The sequence below is a fragment of the Amblyomma americanum genome, chromosome 1 (assembly GCF_052857255.1).
Source record: "Amblyomma americanum isolate KBUSLIRL-KWMA chromosome 1, ASM5285725v1, whole genome shotgun sequence".
Classification (NCBI taxonomy): domain Eukaryota; kingdom Metazoa; phylum Arthropoda; class Arachnida; order Ixodida; family Ixodidae; genus Amblyomma; species Amblyomma americanum.
In genome coordinates, this window is record NC_135497.1 from 168,946,096 (window position 1) to 168,965,876 (window position 19,781).

A 19,781-nucleotide genomic window follows, 5' to 3' on the forward strand; every position below is an offset into this window, starting at 1 on the left:
GCGCTGTTTTGGAATGCGCATTTGTTTTGTTCGGCGTTTGTAAGACTACGGTTTTACCGCTGAAAAAACAAAAAAATGAATACGGAAGTCGCAGTGGTTACTACTCGTGAGAGTGGAATTGTTATTTATGGTATGATCTCTGCATAAGCTTCATGTGCATCATTCTGCAATGTTATTCGCATACAACTGGATGTCACGTGGTGTCTTGTGATGTCAGAAAACTGATTTATTTATTTATTTATTTATCTATTTATTTATTAGTTTGATTATGAAATTATTTTTCAATTTTTTATTTACTTATTTCTCTCAGGCCGGAGCAGTACACAGGGGTTAACAACAAGTGCAAGTGCAATTAGTGCAAGTACAAATAAAAAGAAAATATACGGGACAGCAGAGCAAACCCGAATAATACAATGTTAGCTGTGACATTTTAAAATCGCACGTTATCATACATGGCAACAATGTCAGAGGAAAGGCGATTCCAATTGGGTGATGTTCAAGGTAAAAAAGAATGAAGAAAGTTTTGCGAGTTTCGTGGCTCAACACCAACATTAAAGAGGTGGTCAGCACCGTCAGAAATACTGGGAAATCTTTCTAATATTTGTTTTTTTTTTATTTTAATAACTGAGAGATACGTCGGTGTAATTTGTGCAGGTGGATTGTACAGCAATATTGACATTACATAGTGAAAGCGCTCATCTAAACAACGATTAATTAGCTAAAATTAACTAAATACTTTTTAACTGTTGGTTTAACGGCACAAATTTATGTTACGAAATTGAAGGCCGTGAAAATCGCAGGCTAGCGCAGTTTTTAAATTTTCTGCATCGGTATTGTGGTTCGCAATATCGAGCGTCAAAAATACGATTTTGTAAACTCGTTGAATTAGCTTTCTCGCGTCAAGTTTCACGTTTATAAAATGGCGTCGCTGTGCGTTTTTTTGTCGCCGAAATCACGTTACCTTTATCTCTATCACAAAATGCACAAAAGGAGACCGTATCTGCTGTATCAGACACGCGAGTGACGCCATTTTATTAGTTTTATTGCAATCTATCTCCAGCAGCAAACCCTTGGGCAAACTCTTGTGCATTTTTGTTGCGTCAAACTTTCGTGTTAATTTATTTTACCTTTTTCGTATAAAATTGTGCCTTGAAATGTAATTTCTTCTTTTCTGTTTTCTTTCCTTGTAAGCTCCAATATTGCAATGAGTGCTATTTTTGTATGTATATCTGTATATTGTATGTATGCATTTTTGTATGTACCCCCTTTGTCAGAAGTATTCGAGCAGCAGGTTATTGTTTCTCAACCGTATAATAGAGTCTCTACGGCAACCCTACAGACTCAATTTTGCAATATAAACTTGCGCCCTGAAGCCAAAAAAAAAAGTTGATTAGTTAATTTTTGTAGGCTAATCGTCTTGTTATTGAGCTCAATCACGTACATAATGCCCGCCTTGCTGTACAATCCTCCGGCATAGGCTGCACTGACGTATCTCTCAATATATTTTAAATAAAAACATGTAAACAATAAATGATGTTCGATTAAAAATGATGTTAGAAATAAAAAGTATGGACAAAGCTTTTTTCGTTACGTGGCTCAATACCAACCTTACAGCGGTGGCCAATACCGTGAGAAATACTGGGTGATTGTTTTTTAAATGTTTCCAGATTTTTATTTTCGAAACAGCGAGAGATACGTCGGTGTGGTCTGTGCAAGAGGATTGTACAGCAAGGCGAACATTAAGTACGTGATAGAGCTCAGTAAAAAAAGTATCAGTCGACTAAAATGAACTGTCAAGTTTTGAATTGTTAGTTTTAGGGCGCAAGGTTATGTTGCGAAATTGGAGGCCGTCACCATTGAAGGCGTGCCCAATTGACGGCCTTACTTGCAAAAGCGGCTTTCATGCACTGCTCACAGTTCTTTAAAAAAATGTGTTAAACTTTATTTCGAGCACCCTGCAGAACTTTGCAGCCTGTCACGTAGTTCATTGTGGCTCATTTCGGTGATTCAAAGGGAACGGCAGCGCTTTGGTGCTTCAAAGAACATGTATGCCAGGACGAAAGAGCGAAACACGGGAAACGAATGGCTTTTGCTTTTCTCTCATCCGTGGCATCATGTTCTTTTCGCTCTGCCCCTCGCATGCAACCGCCGACGCCTATATGCGCGAGCGGCCTACGCACGTGGCGTCACGAATGGAATGTATAGGGAAAGCCATTGAACGTGGCCGCACAACAATGGCTTTGCCGTGTCTTCGCCTCCGGTTTTCTTTCTCCGTCTGTCTTGCCTTTGAATTCTATTTGAGTCGAAATTCGCTCTCCAGGCAGCACGACCACTTGACGACGCAGCTAGGGCCTCTAGGCAAGGCGCCACTTTTCAGGGCTTCCCGCGGGCAAAATACGTTCCTTCAGTACCGTCCCACCCAGCTGCCCTGTAGTCCTTGATGTTGGAAGCGATGACGCCCTGCCCAGTACGCATACGCTTGTAACTTGCACGCCTACACGGAACTAAGGTTTTCCTATTTTGCGTAACAAAACTTCAGACTGTCTGTCCCATCCGTGCACAAGAGCCCGAAATGAGGCTCTCTTCGTCGCGGTAAAAATTCGGGGAACACTTGAACTCCATCTTAAGGGCATGACGCGATACCGTAAATGGATTCTTCAGCGGCCTGGGGTCCTCTTTACATATCACTTCGCTGAAAAGGACACTGTTATTTGTTTTATTTCATTTTTTCTTATTTTTAAATTTTATTTACCACGTACAAGACACACAAGGCATACGTAATGGTGGTGGAATGACGTCATGAACCTGTAGACCAATCAGGAATTTTGTAGGGACGTCATAACTTTTGTTCTCTGTGATCATTGTGGGGTTCTTGAATTACCTGCGCGAGGTCATGTGGTTGTGGCGTCACGGCCCTCTCGAGCAGTCCCGAATTTCTCGATACAACGCCAATTACTACGACGCCGGGTTCTCCACTGAACGGGACCCTTAACGCTATCGCGTTAATAGTCTTTGTCCTAGCAACGCGATTTACGTCGTGGTAGAAGAATCTTGTACGGCACAAGTTTTGTTTTTGTTCGTATCACAACGAGCGAGCTTGACCGTTGGCGCACCATATACCTTGTCTGACACTGCACGACGCCGTTGCACTGTCATTCATCTTAGCCGCTGAACGAATTTGAATTCGTGTAACACATCGAGGGAAAAACAACGGCACCACTACCTGCAAGTTCGACAAGAACTTTGGCAAAGTAATGTGCACCAGCGAAATATTCTTGTGATCCTTTCAGCGATTTCTCCGTTACTGGAGAGCCAACTGAAAATGCCTTTGGTTAACTTCCAAACCTTCTGTCGGATTTATTTCCAATCGCTCAGTACTAGAAGCGTTTGGAAGCGTGTCTAGAGCCTCAACTTGTCTTTTCTAAAGAATCAGCTTCTACTAATGAAAAAAAAAGAGTGAAAAGTTTTGCGGCAAAAGTATCGGAATAAAGAACGACAATAGGTTTTCTCCCCATCTGTCTAGCGTTGCTGAGTCAAACCACTCAAATCTAATGCCCAGCCGATTCACGGCGCTCTTCCAGCCGATAAATGGTGGTGATGGAAGCGGCAATTCCCTTCACGTTAGACAGCGGAACCGGAAAGCGTTGCTGTAGCAACACTTGTGGCTACCACCTCAGTCGCATTCATCTTTGCTCAAGTGAACCGATTCCCCTTTGTGTTGATCGTAGTCTGCTCACGATCAGATTAGGACAATGGCCATAGCCATTGATGCATTTGGAGCCACCACCTTACGGGCTGCAGTAAATATCAGAAGTGCACTTTTACTTTTCGCGAGTCTCACTTTTGATGTTTGATTATATTAGTAACTCAATATGTCCACAAGGCACAAAAAGAAGGGCTTTATTGTCTTGCCTTCACTCGGAGAAAAACATCCATACTGACGCCTAAGCCTATGTTGGAAGCAGAATGCTGGGCTAGTTGGTTGCTTGTAACCCGGTGAGACATAATACCAGTGGTGTCCGCCTCTCGATCTGTTACACTTCGTGTGTTGGAACCGGTAGTACGTATCACCACGTTACAAACCTATTCTTATTTACAACTTACCGCTACAAGCGCCGCAGTATATGCACCACGAAGAGGGCAGAACGCTCCGGCGAGCGATACAGTGAGGCGCTGAAGGAAGATGGCGCCACGGTGTGCACTCTTTCGTCAATTGCACCTGAATTGGGCATACATACAAAAACATCTATTTTAAACATTCACTCGGCGACAGGTATAAAACTCAAGGGCTAAAGAGTACTTTTGGGCCGAATTGTTAATAAGCCATAAGGTAGCGTGTTCTGTTTATATGTATGCGCGCGCGCGTGTGTGTGCGTGCGTGTGCGTGTGTGCGCGTGTGCGTGTGCATGCGTGCGGGCGTGCGTGCGTGCGTGCGTGTGTGTGTGTGTGTGTGTGTGTGTGTGTGTGTGTGTGTGTGTGTGTGTGTGTGTGTGTGTGTGTGTGTGTGTGTGTGTGTGTGTGTGTGTGTGTGTGTGTGTGTGTGTGCGTGCGTGCGTGCGTGCGTGCGTGCGTGCGTGCGTGCGTGCGTGCATATTCTGTTGCTGACTCGCTGATAATAATCCATAAAGTCGCATGTTTCGTTTCTGTGTTTCCATATTCACTTTATGCCCTGTTGACGCACGATATCGCGGCCACCGACAAATAAGGAGCGATCCGGGCAAATTGGACAGGGTATGAAACAGTAGGGAACACTTAACCTATGTCTTAAAGGTATGGCGGAAGTGTGTTTACGGGTTAATGCCCGTATATGCGAAATTGGTCCTTCTCTACTTTACATTCATAGATCGCTAGGAGTCTTCACAGCACTCCTTGCGCAGTAGCGCAGCAGGTAAGCGATGCCCCACTGCCCTGCGATGGCAGGTGCTGCCAGCGGTGGGACTTATGAGGCTTTCTCTGACAAAATGTGCGATCTCTTCCTGCAGTTCCTCCCTCGCTCAAGGTGCGCCGGTACGCTCGCCAAATGACTTTCCGGCACCTCCTTGAAGCAGATGTAGTATTTTTCATAAATAAAAAAAGCGCCGCTTCTCTTTCAGGCCGGCTTCGTGTTAAGAGCCAACTATTTCAGGCAAGTTTAATGCTCGCGAAAGTAATTATCGGACCTCATTTAATTATTAGGCTAATGAGGGCCTTCTACCTTACTCCCAGCAACCATGAGTTTCATTATGGCGGCTACGAAGATTAATGTCGTCAACAGCTCTCGCCTTCATCTATAGTTTACTTCCCCTGTTATTTTCTTTGGATGCTGAGTTGCGGAGTGGCGAACAAAGAGAGATGATGTATTGCGCCTTACAAAGAATACCCCGTAGTTGGTGCGCTTTGTGTTATTTATTTTCTCTTAATGTGTTTCGCGCTTTTTTGTAAGTGATTTCAAATACCAGATTCTTTGCAAGCTATCAAGTGCTTCTTTAACAAGTGCTGCAGTGCCATCTTAATTTCAAAAAACCCGATTCCTCTTTTAGTACTGATCCGGAGTTCCCGGGTTCGAACCCGACCGCGGCGGCTGCGTTTTTATGGAGGAAAAACGCTAAGGCGCCCGTGTGCTGTGCGATGTCAGTGCACGTTAAAGATCCCCAGGTGGTCGAAATTATTCCGGAGCCCTCCACTACGGCACCTCTCTCTCCCTTTCTTCTTTCACTCTCTCCTTTATCCTTCCCTAACGGCGCGGTTCAGGTGTCCAACGATATATGAGACAGATACTGCGTCATTTCCTTCCCCAAAAACCAATTATTATTATTATTATTATTATTATTATTATTATTATTATTATTATTATTATTATTATTATTATTATTATTATTATTATTATTATTATTTAGCAGTACAAAGTTGATAACATCTACAGCCTCGAATTTCGAAACATTTTTTTTTATGCTTAAAGCTCAGCCTTGCGTTGCTGTCGGTGCATTTTCTGTTGATACTGCCGGACCATCTCTGCTCCATCTGACTGATGTTGCGGTGAAAAGCAGGACTTCTTTCGAATGTGGCAGATTGACCAGTGCAACCCGGATACCTGCTATGGTGGTGGCAGTTGCATTGTTCTATTGCGATGAATGACGCAAAATTTTCGGCAACCTCGGAATTCGAAGCGCCAGCCCAAGCAGTCGTCCACTGTGGCATTACGAATTAGCAGTCTTGCAGGAGGGCATCTTGTGTCCTGAATATTTATTTATTTATTTAATCTCCTGGTACACTGTACCCTCAAGGAAAGGGAGGGGCAAAAACAAACGCTAATCACACAAACTTGAAGTAAAGATACAAAATATGGAAAACATTTCAAGCAGAAGTCAAAGGAAAACATCATTGTCCCGGAAGTGTTAGACCGTAGCTAAAAAAAAAAGGCACAATGCGTAAGAAAAGCGGTTATTTTCGAGAGCATACTGTCAGTCGTGGCAATAAGTTATGAAATTAAACTTTTGAAGTGCAGTTTTAAAGTTATCGGTGCCAGTTATGCCTGTAAGTAATGGACATAAGTTTATCTAATCTTTGGGAGTTTGGGGAAGAAATGAATACAGATAAATTGATGGTGTTGCAGTGTGGAATATTTACTTTCTGGTACTGGTTAAGGCGAGATGAAATGTATGCTGACGCTTGAACCTGAAGGGATCGCATATATGAGTTGCGATGACATATTTTATGAAAGAGACACAAGCGAGATATTTTTATGCGAGCGGGTAGCAGCGAGAGGTGTCGCCGAGCGCCAAACCACTGAGCCACCTCGGATGGGTTGTCGCCCAAGATGCCGACCACAGCGCAGTGCTGCAGATCCAGTTTGAGTGCATGTGCGCTCACGCACAACCATCCACGGTGGCTTAAAGGTTGGGTGCTCGGCTAATGAGCCGGATGACTCGGGTTCAATACAGGCCACGGCGGCAGCGTTTCGTTGGAGGCGAAACGCAAAAAGCGGCCGTGTGCTGTGTGGCGTCACTGTCGAAATTTCCAAGAGTCATCCACTACGGCGTCCCTCACAGCTCATTCGTTTGTCGCTTTGGGACATCATAACACACATGCGCGCGCCCTCAGGAGACAGCGCCTGTCTCCTGCCCTTGTCCCTCCGTTCTGCTCCGTTTACTTCCAAAAACATATGCAGTATCCAAAAACGCATAATCAAGGATGATTCAAGGGAACAAAGCAAACTAGTCGGACCGCACCTAGGCGCTGGAGCTTGCACGAGGCCTTGAAAGCTTTCGCCCGGGCAGTTCCAAGATCATCTCTAGGGCACTGTCAGCAACAATGCGACGCTCTGTGCACTATTTTCAGCGTTACAGTGCACTGGCGTGCCTGTAAGGCTTGCAGCGAGACCAGCCAAGGAGGGCAGCTACTGGCCTTCGAGATATATAAAGTTATCCATTGAACGAAGTACATTTCATGGAAGTGATCCGACCACGCTCCAAGCAAAGAGCAGCAGCGAGCGCCACAGAGCGGGAGGGAGAGAGAAAGTCACGCGGCGCGGGCCGTACGCAGTGACATGTGCCGATGGGCATCGCTGTGCGCGCGCCAAGGACCACGTTTTTTCTAACGACCCGCCAGGTGGCCAAAATTTGTTCAGGCACATAGCCGAGAGAAATCGCGCTTTCGCAATTCTAGAATCTGATATGACTATTGCTAACAGCCGGCTACAAATCTCTAATTGCATCTAAGTACCGAACTATAATAGTTCACTAGTTAATTATCAGATTTCGGTTAACGAGCACACTAGTTAATATGATTGCGTTGTTTCTTGACGTTCGCCAACACTTCTATTACCAGAGCCACGTTTATATCTCAAAATGCTTATTTTTAAGTATTAGTGGCAAGCGGCGCGGGAGCACCCAGTATAGCACCGCTGTTCCCTTACATCGGCATTCAGTCCAGCGATTTTCTTGCTCTGTGCGTCTCAACTCGCGCCAGCGCCGAATACGAACACGCGCATGTTTCTTACTGTGTACGCAGCGCCGAAAGGGGGCCACCTAGATTAACTCTCACCTGTAAAATCCTTTGTCGCCGGCGCTTGGGCAGGGAAAGCGCTTTAATTGCGCGCATTGAACGGAATACGCTTGCGTAACATGCAACCGTGATTGTGTTCGCAACCAGCGCTTTACCGATGGCGCCGAAGCAGCGACAGGTTCGCTCGGCGGGACCCCGCCGCCCTGCCCGGTTCCCCTGCGTCGTTGCGTGCAGGCTGGCGTCCCGCGCTTCTTGGTTAAATTAGCCAATTTTCCGCTGCGCTGCGCTTCCCAGCGTCGTCGCGGACATCGGCCGCAGGACTTTCCCTATTCTGACGCCTAATTAGATTTGCACTACAGGCGCTCCAGGTGAGCAGGGAGCAAATTGGCTCCTGATTGCGCGGTCCTTGGGAAGGCCTCGCTGCATGCTGAGCGTGGGGGCACGGAGGCCCGAAATGCTCCAATCGGCCGCCTCCGGCAAAGACAAGCGCATAAGCGAATGCTTGCGAAGCTCCTCTGTGGCGCTTTGGCAAGCAGCAAGGTGGAGGCTTCTCGAATTACCTAACGAGGAAAAGATGCTTTCGTGGACCGTATTTCTCGAGCTATATTCATGCATAGAAAGGGAGGCGCCTGGGCATTAGCGCTGATGGACGGTGTTCGCTTCGCCGGGTGCAGCAGTGCTAAGGTGCCGGTCACGAGACCCGGTTTAAAAAAAGAAAGAGGCAAGTTAAAACAGAAGCGTCACAAGCAATAAAGAAAGCGCTTGTGCGAGGTAAATTTTTCAATATAATAATGAGCGTTTTTAATTGCCGAAAATTTCGTTGAACAACAATCGAATTCGTGCAAATGACTCCGGCGAAATTTAGATATTTTGGAGGCTACGCTTTGGAAGCCTCTGCTTTTTTTCGCTTCACCGGCAGTGGATATAAAACAGTCATGCTAAGCTTTCTGCAGTGGCTATGCTTTCTTTGTTTTGAATACTTGGTGCGAAATGGAGCAATGTACCATCCACCGCGCTTCTACACACAGTTCCGTGCCTCCTTTCAGACACTCTCCAAACCACGCCTTCAACTCACAGTCGCCCAGACCTATATTCTCAGCAAGTATCGCATCAGCGCCCTTTTACCCCAGCTCGCCTGCACCTCTTTCGCATGCGGTCTGACTCCTCCCGACTCAACTGCCCCTCACCTCACGCCAATCTGGAGCACTGTCTCTTTCAGTGCCCAGTAGCCCTCCGAACTTCCTCCCCCTTCTACATGGAGTGCCTGGAAAGCGTCGGAACAACTGGACGGCCAGGATATCTTGAGCTCTTGATATGTCGCTATTTAATAAAGTTCTTTTCACTCTCTCTCATACCACTGACAATGCAACCGCAATGCAATACAAACGCAATCGAGAAGGTGCCGTTTCAATTTAAACGCACAGAATGCAGAAGTGCGAGATGGCCCCTGCTGGCTGGCGCGCTTTGGCAGCGACGGAGACCACGAGAATTTTGACGCGTCATGGCAACGGGGCGCCGCCTACCGTGCGGGTCAGAACGTCATCCCTCGGGCTGTTTGAATTGCGAGCCTATCTTTCAGTACTCGGATGGAATTCTACGACATAGTAATGCTTTCAGAAAGCTCGCAAGTAGGTGCATCATTTTTAATTCCGGCGACCCCTAAAACGTCCACTGCCTGCAGGAGTAAAAAACTAATAAACTCCCTTCAGCTAACAGTTCCTAGTCTTGACTTTGTGCAACATTCCTGTGAAAATACGTGGCGCCCTTTACCCCCTTTGTTTTAACCGATGTCCTTAAACCCCTTAACAAAGTTAAACGCAACAAAGTCCATTACCCTGTGGCCGGAGAAAACTACAAACGTAGGATGTGCGCGGGAATACTTTAAGTAATTTAAAAAATCAGCTTTTTGATATAAAATTATTCCTTCGTGACATTGATGGCGGTAATGGACGCTCTAAAACGGATGATGCACGCCAATGAAATGGTTAAATTACTGAAATGCACTAATTAACATTTTAACTATTACAATTGCACGTTTCGTTGTAATTATCACATTGTCGAGGACCATCGTAATACCAGTTACGACATGTGGAAAAATGTAATTTTCCCTCAGCGCCCAAGGCAATTTAACATCCCCTAGCAACATTAACGCCACATGAGAAGAATTCAAGTAACGGCGCTGATGTTGCCTGCTGTCTGTAATTGCAGCCTCAGGTTTCTCAAGGAGCCTATGCCTCCCGACTTATACACTTCTGCACAGGAGCTGGCGACTAAAAAAAATCTCTCTTCCTTTCCTGCCTTCGAACTGATTTCTGTCTTTGCACTCCTGGAGGCCTCGGATTTTTATTTTTGATCCTAGGCCGAGAGTTATTGTCGGTCACTCAAGAAACTTCGCTACATATCTGCCTCTTTGCAAGACGGCAAGTTATAGCTTTACTCGCAGTTTTTGATGGTCTCACAGAGCGTTCAAGAATAACGACAACAATAACGACAACAACAACAAAGAAAAATGGCGAACAAGCATCTTTCTCGCATCGTCTGTTCGTGTCGCGCGAGAGCGCATATTCCGCTAATGAACTGCCCCTCGCGACAGCCCTCCGCTCTCTTCCGTCTCTTGTCCTACTTTATTCATCCTTCCCAAAAACAGTAATGTTCTTGGAAGCCGTTGTCGAGCTGCTGCCGCTGCGACGCGTGCAGCTAAAGTACCGGAAGGAGGATGGAAGAAGTTAAGAAAGGAAGAAAAAAAATGGCGCGTCTAAAAACCTGTTGTGGAGCGGCTCGCGCAGCCTGCGCGCGGCTCGCGAACAGCGGGGCCCCTCCCGGCATTTGTTGAGTCAGGATACGCCTCCGCCGACAGCGCCGGGCTCTAGCACGACGCCGCTGCGTTGTTAATTTAACGAGCATAACTGGTTCATAATGAATTCCGGCCGTGCAAGAAGGCGGCAAAGGAGCACAAGTCTGGATTAAAATGCGCGGTCTTGATTCACCAGCGCGAGGCCCGTAATTGCGCTTGAATGTTTAACGAGCCGGGGCGCTCAGCGCCGGCACCGCTGCTGCCGCCCCCGAGGGGGCGCTTCGCCGGCCGCCGAAACTTTGCCAAACATATTTCACGCGCACCACGCGACGCCGGAGTCCTGGATCCGCTGCGAGTGCATGGGCGAGCCTCCCTGCACCTTTGCTTTGGCGACCTGGGTCCATGTGCCCGTTGGCCGGTGGCTACTAGGGGCGAGCTGGTCCAGGGCCGTGCCCGTGCGCGCCACTGCTGTGCTGTGCGCGCCACGCGGCCGTGCAGAGAAGCCGAGATTGCGAATGCTCTGGCTACTGAAAGAGGAAGCAATCCTAAAAATATCCCTCGAAGCATTGAACGTATTTGCGCATCGTTAGCGGTAATTTATTACGTGGTCCCTCGTGTAAGCACACAAGGACGGCTCGAAATACCGTTTTGTTTTCTGTTGCTGTACGTTTCCCTGTGGTTAAAATATGATTTTTCATGCGGGCGTTAGGAACTTTTCGGTGCGCGTTACTAACGAGCGCTCCTCGGCAATGCGTCCTAGACTAGCAGCTGCCCGGGCTGTTTTCACCACCGCGGTTATCGTGTGTTGTCATCGCTGCGTGTTCATCTGAATGGCACAATTTTAGGTGTCTTCACTTCTTTCACGGCCGCCACGTCGATACAATAAAATGCAATAAAACAGAATGCAATACATTATCTTCTGTGCGTACGGTTAACAGATGCGGTTGACAGGCGAATGCGGTTAACAAATACGGTAAACAGGTGCGTTCGGTTAGCGATTAACAAGTGGGCATGGTTAACAGACACTGTTAACAGGTGCGTGCGGTTAACAAAGACGGTTAACTGGTGCGCACTGTTAACATATACGGTTAACCGGTGCGCACGATTAACGGTTAACAGAATCCGTATCCGTATACGATGCGTACAGATTCTGATCCAGACAGTTTTACTAACATAAGAACAGTCCTGCAGGACTGCTGTTGCTGTTGTTTTAGTTGTCACCGTGTTTGTTGTTGTTGTTTAAAAAGTGACAGATGATCCATGCGATTTATGCGGAGGGGTATACTAGCACTGAGACTCCGATTGTGGGACCAATTTGTGTTGACGAACTGAATTCACTCGCACACGTGACAATTAATGTTTCGATTTGTCAGTTAAGTTGTCGGTATTTTGTTCAATTAGGTAAAATTAGGCGCCCAGTAACCATCAATTTTACTTTTCAGTGGCAGTATTGCGCTTTTCGGTCTCTTACACCGAGCCTTAAAACGCCAACGACGCCAGGTTTTGCCCATATTGACCCTACTAATGCTGGCGCATTAAAACTCCACCCTCTTCTCTACTTTTATCACCTCCACTGCGAGGTTGAGGTGTCCACCTAGAAGTGAGACAGTAACTGCGCCTTTACTTTCCTTTTCATTTTTTTTCACTGTATGACCCCGAGGCGTCACATACGGACGAAACACCGGAACATTCAAACGTTGATTCAGTTGCTCATACCCAATAATTCTGGACCAAAGCGTTCTTGAACGGGAAAAAGTTAATGAGCACAATTTCTTCATATATTGTAAGCTTTTACTGTAACAATCAATATATCCGCAGGTTTACCATCGGCAGGCTTGAATTTTTTTGCTATTAACCTTTTTGCTATCTTCAAAAGCGTTCCCCATTGGTTTTCAACGGCAGCCTTAAATGCTGTGTGCGAGCAGTGGAAACACTATAAAACAAATATTTTTCTACACATTGGAAGACTGGATCATTACCTACAAATATTTTGATGCCAATATCTTAGTTTTCAACTTTCAAAATTTTTGTCCACGAATGTTGGACACGTGTATGCGGTGCAGATTGCAGCATGAAAGAATAACAATCGCCGTATGCTGCGCTAGCATGCGGCGCCGTGTTAACGCAATGGCTGAGGAAAGCTGAGGAATGATTTGCGCGTAGGCGCCCATAGCTGCTTCCTCAGTGAACAGTCTTCGTCATCACGATACGTATAAAGCAAGAACGTGTTGGCAACATATTTCTTTGCGTTTCGTGTTATGCCGGTCTTTAGTGAATTATCTGACAGCGATGATTTTGATATTTCGCGCATAGGCACTGGTTGTTTTGCGCGTAGAAAGGCGACTGGTAGCCGGCGCGATGGTTCAGCGGATATGCACGTCGTGCAGCTGAGCACGACTTCGCACATGGATTCTGCCGCACCAGTGAGTGGTGTAGGGATTTAATAGGGGTTGAAATTTGGGTTAGCTGGAGTTCATTGATTGCATGCATGCATATTTATTAGCGCTTTTAAGACACGAACGACCGTGCCTCATTACTAGGAATGCAGGGCAAGCGATTGTATAGTTACCTTGGCTACTACCGCAAGGTGCATGGCTTTAGCATTAAAAAATAGCATGTTGACATCATCTGTGACGCAAGAAAAAAAGAGAATGAATGATTGACTGCAGAACAGAACATGGTATGCCGCTAGCCGTAGCGGCACCGGCTAGATTCTGTCTGGAATTCCTGGTAACGTTGCGTCCCGTGCCCGTGTGCTATGTACTTCTTGCCTTAAAGGTGCTGATAGGCATGTATGCATTTAGAATTATCTTGAATTTTGTTGTTACATATGCCTGTGTCTGTCTGTGTACGCAGCTTTGTATTTCGTAGGTGCCTAGAAATTGACCCTAATTGTCTAATTTAAAACATACGTGAATCTAATATTCTTTATAAATACTTTTATAACACTCCTTTACATTTCTGTAACGCGCGCACCGGTAAGAACGAAATGCTGGACGTTCATAGCTTTCATCTAACATTTTCATAGCCTGTGCATTACAAGGTCAAGACAGCTCAAACGTACACATCTTGCGCGTGCATTAATATAAGCAATTACCTTTATTGCGTACGCTTTGGATGGAAACAACAATGAACGAAGTGAAAATCGATAACTGCGTTATTCTACTGGCAGTATGAACAATGCTGAGACCATTTTGCGCGCACATTCGTTTAATGTGTGTAAGATAGGGTTATATGAGAGGTTGCAGTGCATGTTAACATGATTGCCTGGATATGATAACGAATAGGCAAATATTTGCAAGGATATTGTTTCTCGAGCGAACTTCGCACAGACGAAAGGTTGCTTGGTAGCGGCGATAGCGACATGCACATTAAAAATCGTGATCATTCTCGAACAAATTATATGCGTGGAATGCTTGCAATTTCGTTCGCTTGCCAAGTGTGACGAAAGAGAAAATAAGACCTTGGGCAACCCTTTGATGCGACTATAACATTAAGGCAAAGATAAGACAACGAGCCTCACTCCTTCGTCTCGGAAAAAGGCGGGCATTCTGACGTCTTAGAACGATAGCTCTATTCAATGCAGAAACTCGAGTTTCAGTCGGTATGTAGTTCTGACATTGAAGTGATCCTCGGACTTAGCGATTTCATAGCAACAGCCTTAAGTCAGATGCCAGATGCCGAAGAATACTTTGACTGTGGCCAATGCGATGGTATCTCCAAATTTGGCATACCTCCAAAATTCCACCTCGGATTTGGATCAAAATCGATCTCCAACCTCATTCGAATATGCCCAAAACGATGGTGACCTCCAAATTTGGCGCACCCCACCCCCGAAATTTGACCTTCTTCAATTTGGACTGAAGTCGATGTTCAGCCTAATTTGAACGTGCTCGATACGATGGTGACGTCCAATTTTTGCCTTGAGAGTGATCCCTGCAAAGATAACCATAGTCGAACTGCAAGCCATAACCAACTACTTCACAGACTACAAAACGGTGTTTGCCAGAATTGGTGCGAATCAAGAAGCAAAAGGTAATAAATGGCTAAAATTTGCAAACTGAGTACTTTAACCGCGTACACATAGCAGCCGCAAGCAACAAGTTAAGTCACGAGATAAGAAAGAGCAAAATCATGGTAGAAGCAAGAATAGCTATCGCTAGACTTTTCGGCGTAACAGAGTTAGGCCGCCGTCATTTTTCTTTTTTTTTCTGTTCGTGGTACTTTTTGACCACGAAAAAGCTTAGATAGCCTTACATGTACCGTCGCGAAGGTGGAAATAAACTTACAAATGATGTTGTTTCCTTTCTTACTTAGGTTATCAGCCAATCCGAAAATATCGGTAAAATTCTACCTCTAAAAACTCCAGTGTTTGCACAAGAATCTTGTACTTGTAGCTCTGTAAAAGTAATGACTTTTACTTTTAAACTTGTCCTGACGCCGACATTTCTCCTACCGGGCCTGTCTCACGCAGCCAAGAATTTCTGAGTACCAGGCCTCATGGTGTCTGATCATTATTTTGTTTGAAAAATTTACCAGAGCTCATCAGTCTTAATTCTAGCTGGAACACACTATTTCTATTTTCATCCAGTCTTGCGCTTTCTGTGTAATGTAATACCACGCTGCTTGATTTTGTTCGAGTTAGTCATTGGAAAACTTAGCGTTTGACAAATATGGAAATTGGCGTGCTCCTGAAGCGGCAATCGTTGGGAAGAGTGCATTATATCTTATTCAAAAATGGAGTAAGTTTAGCTGATGCATATTGACGTATAAAAGCAGCGCTAAAGAACGCGGAAAATGACGCAGCTTTGGACAGGACGGCCCATGGTTAGGTACCGTCCCGTCCTTATCCGTGTCTTCATTTAAGCAGCGCACAGAAGAATGGAACAAAGTACACGGAAATATCGAAACACTCTGCGACCGTTCAGCAACCGGGGAAAATTTTTCTTTCTTTTTAAAAAGGCTATCAGCAGCCTTGCCTTATGAATGAAACCGCAGAATGCGGACCAAGTTGCAGGACGCTGCTCGAGGCACCGTACGGCGTGTGATGAGCGCGTTTCATCTTCCCGCAGACTGCATCCACGTGCAGCTGTACCGCGACAGCAAGGAGCGCTGCAAGCAGGGCCCGACCAAGGCGTCGCTGTCCCTGGCGGGTTGCCTGGGTCTGGAGTCCGGCTTCACGCTCGACAAGGAGAGCCACACACTGGCGCTCATCTGCCCAGACCTGGTGCTGGCGCTGGCCTTCGACTCCAGAGAGCTGCTCATCCAGTGGCAGGTCAAGATACGCGCCAATGTTGCCGAAGGTGAGGGCATCTCGCTTCATTCGCAAGTGCGGATAGCGTAAACGTCCACATACATTTCTGCGTTGGGTCTACAGTGTGGGGCTCCAGGCAGAGCCGAGTAAAGAGGAAAGACAGAGTGAGAGAGGAAGGGAGCTTATGCGGTGCTGGTGAGAGCGCCCAGTGACTTTGCGTCGTCGCTTCCCGCAGTGCAACAGTTCCTGGTGCAGATATGGCACGCGCCGGGCCGCGCTAAGCTGGCCAGCGGCCCGGCGCGACTGCACTTGCAAGACCACCTGTTCTGCCTGACGTCAGGCCTACCGCCTCGGCTGCTGGGAAGCTGGCCTCTCAAGGAGTTGCGTCGCTTCGGTTTGGTCGACGGGAAGTTCTGCTTCGAGGGAGGCTCCAAGTGTGGCAAAGGTGAGGCGAAAAATAGAAGTTGGACTTTCCCAGAAGTATGTCTGGCAGATTCTTCAGCTTGTGTGATGGCCTTAAACAATCGGTGCGGTCGAGTTTGATGAAAAGCGCAGAAGCATTGTAGGCCAGAGTAACAGGAGGACACAACACTACAGACTCCCGACTGAGCATTTATTACGAGGAAAACTGCTTTTAAACAAAAAAAAAGGCACGCAGCCGAGAAACGTTCCTTCTTCACGTGTTCACTTTTGAAGTTTAAAAGCCGCTTTTTCTGCAATAAATTCGCAGCTGCCTGCGTCGCCTCATTTTGTGTCTCTGACTTCCTGTCGTTCCGCGTTGTTTACCAAGCATGCATCATGAACTTCTCCATAATCCAGTTTTACTGCATGGGTGCCTCTCTCTCAGGAGTGAAGGACAAGAATGGTGCTCGAGGAGGATGAAAACATATTGCAATATTTATGTGGCGCTGAGAATGCTCATATCATAGCACAAAAGCCTACCGCCCATCCGCTGTCGATGCTTGCTAGCATATTTCACACACACAAAAAAAAAACAAGGGACATCCCATTGGCATATCCCAACTGCCTTCGACAACTCGCCGTCTGCTCAGTTTTGCGTGTCTGCGGCGCCTTCATGAAATTATGGCGACGAGAATGTGACGTGGCAGCAGCGACAGAGCGTGCCTTGACGTGTGCGCAGGCGAAGGGCTGCACGTGCTGCACACCAACCAGGCCGAGGAGCTGGCCGAGGCCTTCGAAGCGGCGTCCCGAGGGAAGCTGGCCAGTCGCAGGAAGCTCCCTTGCAAGACTTCAGGTCGGCCGAATGTATGCTGTTAGGGGGAGGGGGGGGGGGGGGCGGAAATTTCCTGTCGCGCTGTTTGTTCGCGGGGCGTTTTTTTTTTGTCGTTCTTTTTTTCTTCACTGTCTTATTTTTATTTCGCGCTTGCGCGAACCGCAGGCCCTGCTGTGGGGAAAAGCGAAACAATGTCACGCAGAATGTCACGGAGTTGCTAGGGCAACATAAAAAAAAAGAGCATGAGACGCCTGTTACGAGCTACCGAGCACTGTTGTTCATTCGCACAAGTTCGTTTCTTGCTTGAAAAAAAAAAGGAACATGAAAGAAAAGCCAACCTTTCTCTGCTCTTGGCACGTATTTGGTTGCAACTTCCACTACAATTTAAGCCCTGTTTCTGAAATCAATTTCAACTCATCCGCGTTAACCTCTCTAGAGCGCGTTCGAACATTGGTAACCGAAAGAAAGCCGCTGAAAGCTGCAGCCAGTAACTTGATGCGTTTCGGCCACCTTTCGTTTCCGCCTCGCGAGTTCTTTCAAAGCAAGGCGTGAGCCCCCTTTCACGTTGCACCAGCGGAGTCGATTTCACTCCACGCTGCGCTGCCGCGCGGCTGCGCTGAGCTCCCCGCTCTGTCCGCGCTGTGCAGCCATGGAGACCCCGTCGCGGATGTCGCTCCAGCCTCGATCCCGGGCCCAGGAGTCGAGCCAGTGCAGCAGCAGCGAGTCTCGCAGGCCGCTGCTCAGCTCGGGCTGCTCGGACGTGGGCTCCTGCGATGCCTGCTTCGAGATAGTGCGCTTCGCCGGCGACGCTCCCACGCCCGACGACTTCTTCCGCTCGAGGACTTTCTGCAAGGTCCACTACAGGTGCGCTGCCCAGTCAAGCAAGGCTTTCTCCTGGGGTGTTTTCCCGCTTGCCGCAATTTTTCCCCTCGTTTTTGCGCTTTCTGCATCCTCATATTGATCACGCGCTTTCTCCCTTATCCAAGGACGCCTCAAGTTAGCTCTCGCCGCAATAAAGAAAGAAGTTGTAAGTAAAAAAAAAAAGGTCAAGTCCCAGGAAGCAAATGATGCTAAACTCACGCTTCCTGAATTTGCTTATTTCGCAGGAGGTCAATGACCGCGTGAGCCTTCAAAATAAGCATCATGTGCAAACTCCCCAGTCAGTTACGCGATTGGCTCGGTGTGCGCGAAAAACAAGTAAGAAAACAAAACAGCAGGGAAAAAAATACTGCGCAGTGGTATGGTTGCGTGAGGAAAAAAAATCGTTTGGCTATGACGAAGCGAGGTCATTTAATGTATCACCCTGGAGAAGACGCACACCTTTAGTAAGCCGGAAGAAGGCAGTGGGTAAAAAAGACGGAAGGTAAGGTGGTATTAGCTCAATCTTCATTATACGCTGTCTTTCTCTTTTTAAGCAGCGCTTCACTGTGTGGCGGCAAAAAGAACTACTTTACGAGAAGAGTGGCCCCAGACAAGAACGCTGCGTCACTGTGCTGCGGTTTACACCTCTGCCTTTCCGCCTTTTTATTCCCTCTTTATTCGACTAACTGATTACCCGTTATTTTTTGTTCATAAATTGTTTCTTCCTTAGCATTAAGCTTCCGGCGAAACCAATTATTTCTTTAAGCGTAAAGATACTGTCATTACCAGTATTCTCCGAGGATTTGCTGAATTCTAGCGTTTCTTCAAGGAGCACAATACAGAAGCGTAGCTGAGCTCAGAGTGAAATGAAATCGTTAAAACTTGAAGCTTACCAAGTTCAGTGCGAAAATATTTGCTGAATATAAAGTCAAGTAAGATATAAGGATTTTCAAAAATTGGACGCGATCCGAAACGTTGACACCGGATTGCGCGTTGCGCAGGTGGCCTTCCTGTGTTTCACAGGGAGGGGCTGCGCCGAGTGTGTCTTCCAGTGATGCCGAGAGCGCAGACACTGTGTCGCTGACCATTAGTGACATTCAAGAGCCTCCTCCGGGCTCCAAGGAGGCGTCTGACAACCAAGTCAGCAGCCCTCTGCCCGTGTCTGGCAGTGCGCCCGCAGTGTGGTGAGTATAGTGATGATAGTGTGTCAGTGACACAACGTGTGAGACCATAAAGGCCCTATTTTCTGCATTTGTCCTCGCACTGAAGGTGCCGTCTTTGTCAAAGTTTCCAGTCCATTACCCACGACACCAGCGTTGTCGGTGGGTCCAGAGATTGGGCAGCAGTGCAGTGCCTAGTGAAAATAGATGTCCCCTCCGCTTCCAAAAGTCTCAAGATCCCAATAGGGCACTAATCCACCACAGAGACTTACCACTATTCCCATCTCGCGTGCTCTGGTCTGAGAACTTTTGACAGAGCCGCTCAGTGCTGGCTGATGAGTATCTGGAAAGGTCGCAACTGCTTTGCGAAAAACCATAGTGACACAGCGATGAAGACGACGGCTCATGTGATCCAAAACGTTTCCACTTCGCCTTAAAGACCTCAGAACAGCAACAAAAAAAAATGGCTGAAAAACGCCAGTAGCTTCCATGTAC

The 19,781-nt window shown here is 46.9% G+C and overlaps 1 protein-coding gene across 1 annotated transcript in view; it reads left to right on the top strand.

Annotated features, from left to right (window-relative positions):
• LOC144114169 (uncharacterized) overlaps window positions 1-19,781 on the top strand; it is a 191,130-nt gene that overhangs the window by 145,909 nt on the left and 25,440 nt on the right. Inside the window, exons 3-7 of the mRNA XM_077647721.1 lie at window positions 15,850-16,080; window positions 16,267-16,476; window positions 17,173-17,286; window positions 17,913-18,129; window positions 19,128-19,310. Coding sequence (XP_077503847.1) covers window positions 15,850-16,080; window positions 16,267-16,476; window positions 17,173-17,286; window positions 17,913-18,129; window positions 19,128-19,310 — 955 coding nt within the window. The remainder of the gene's footprint in view (window positions 1-15,849; window positions 16,081-16,266; window positions 16,477-17,172; window positions 17,287-17,912; window positions 18,130-19,127; window positions 19,311-19,781) is intronic.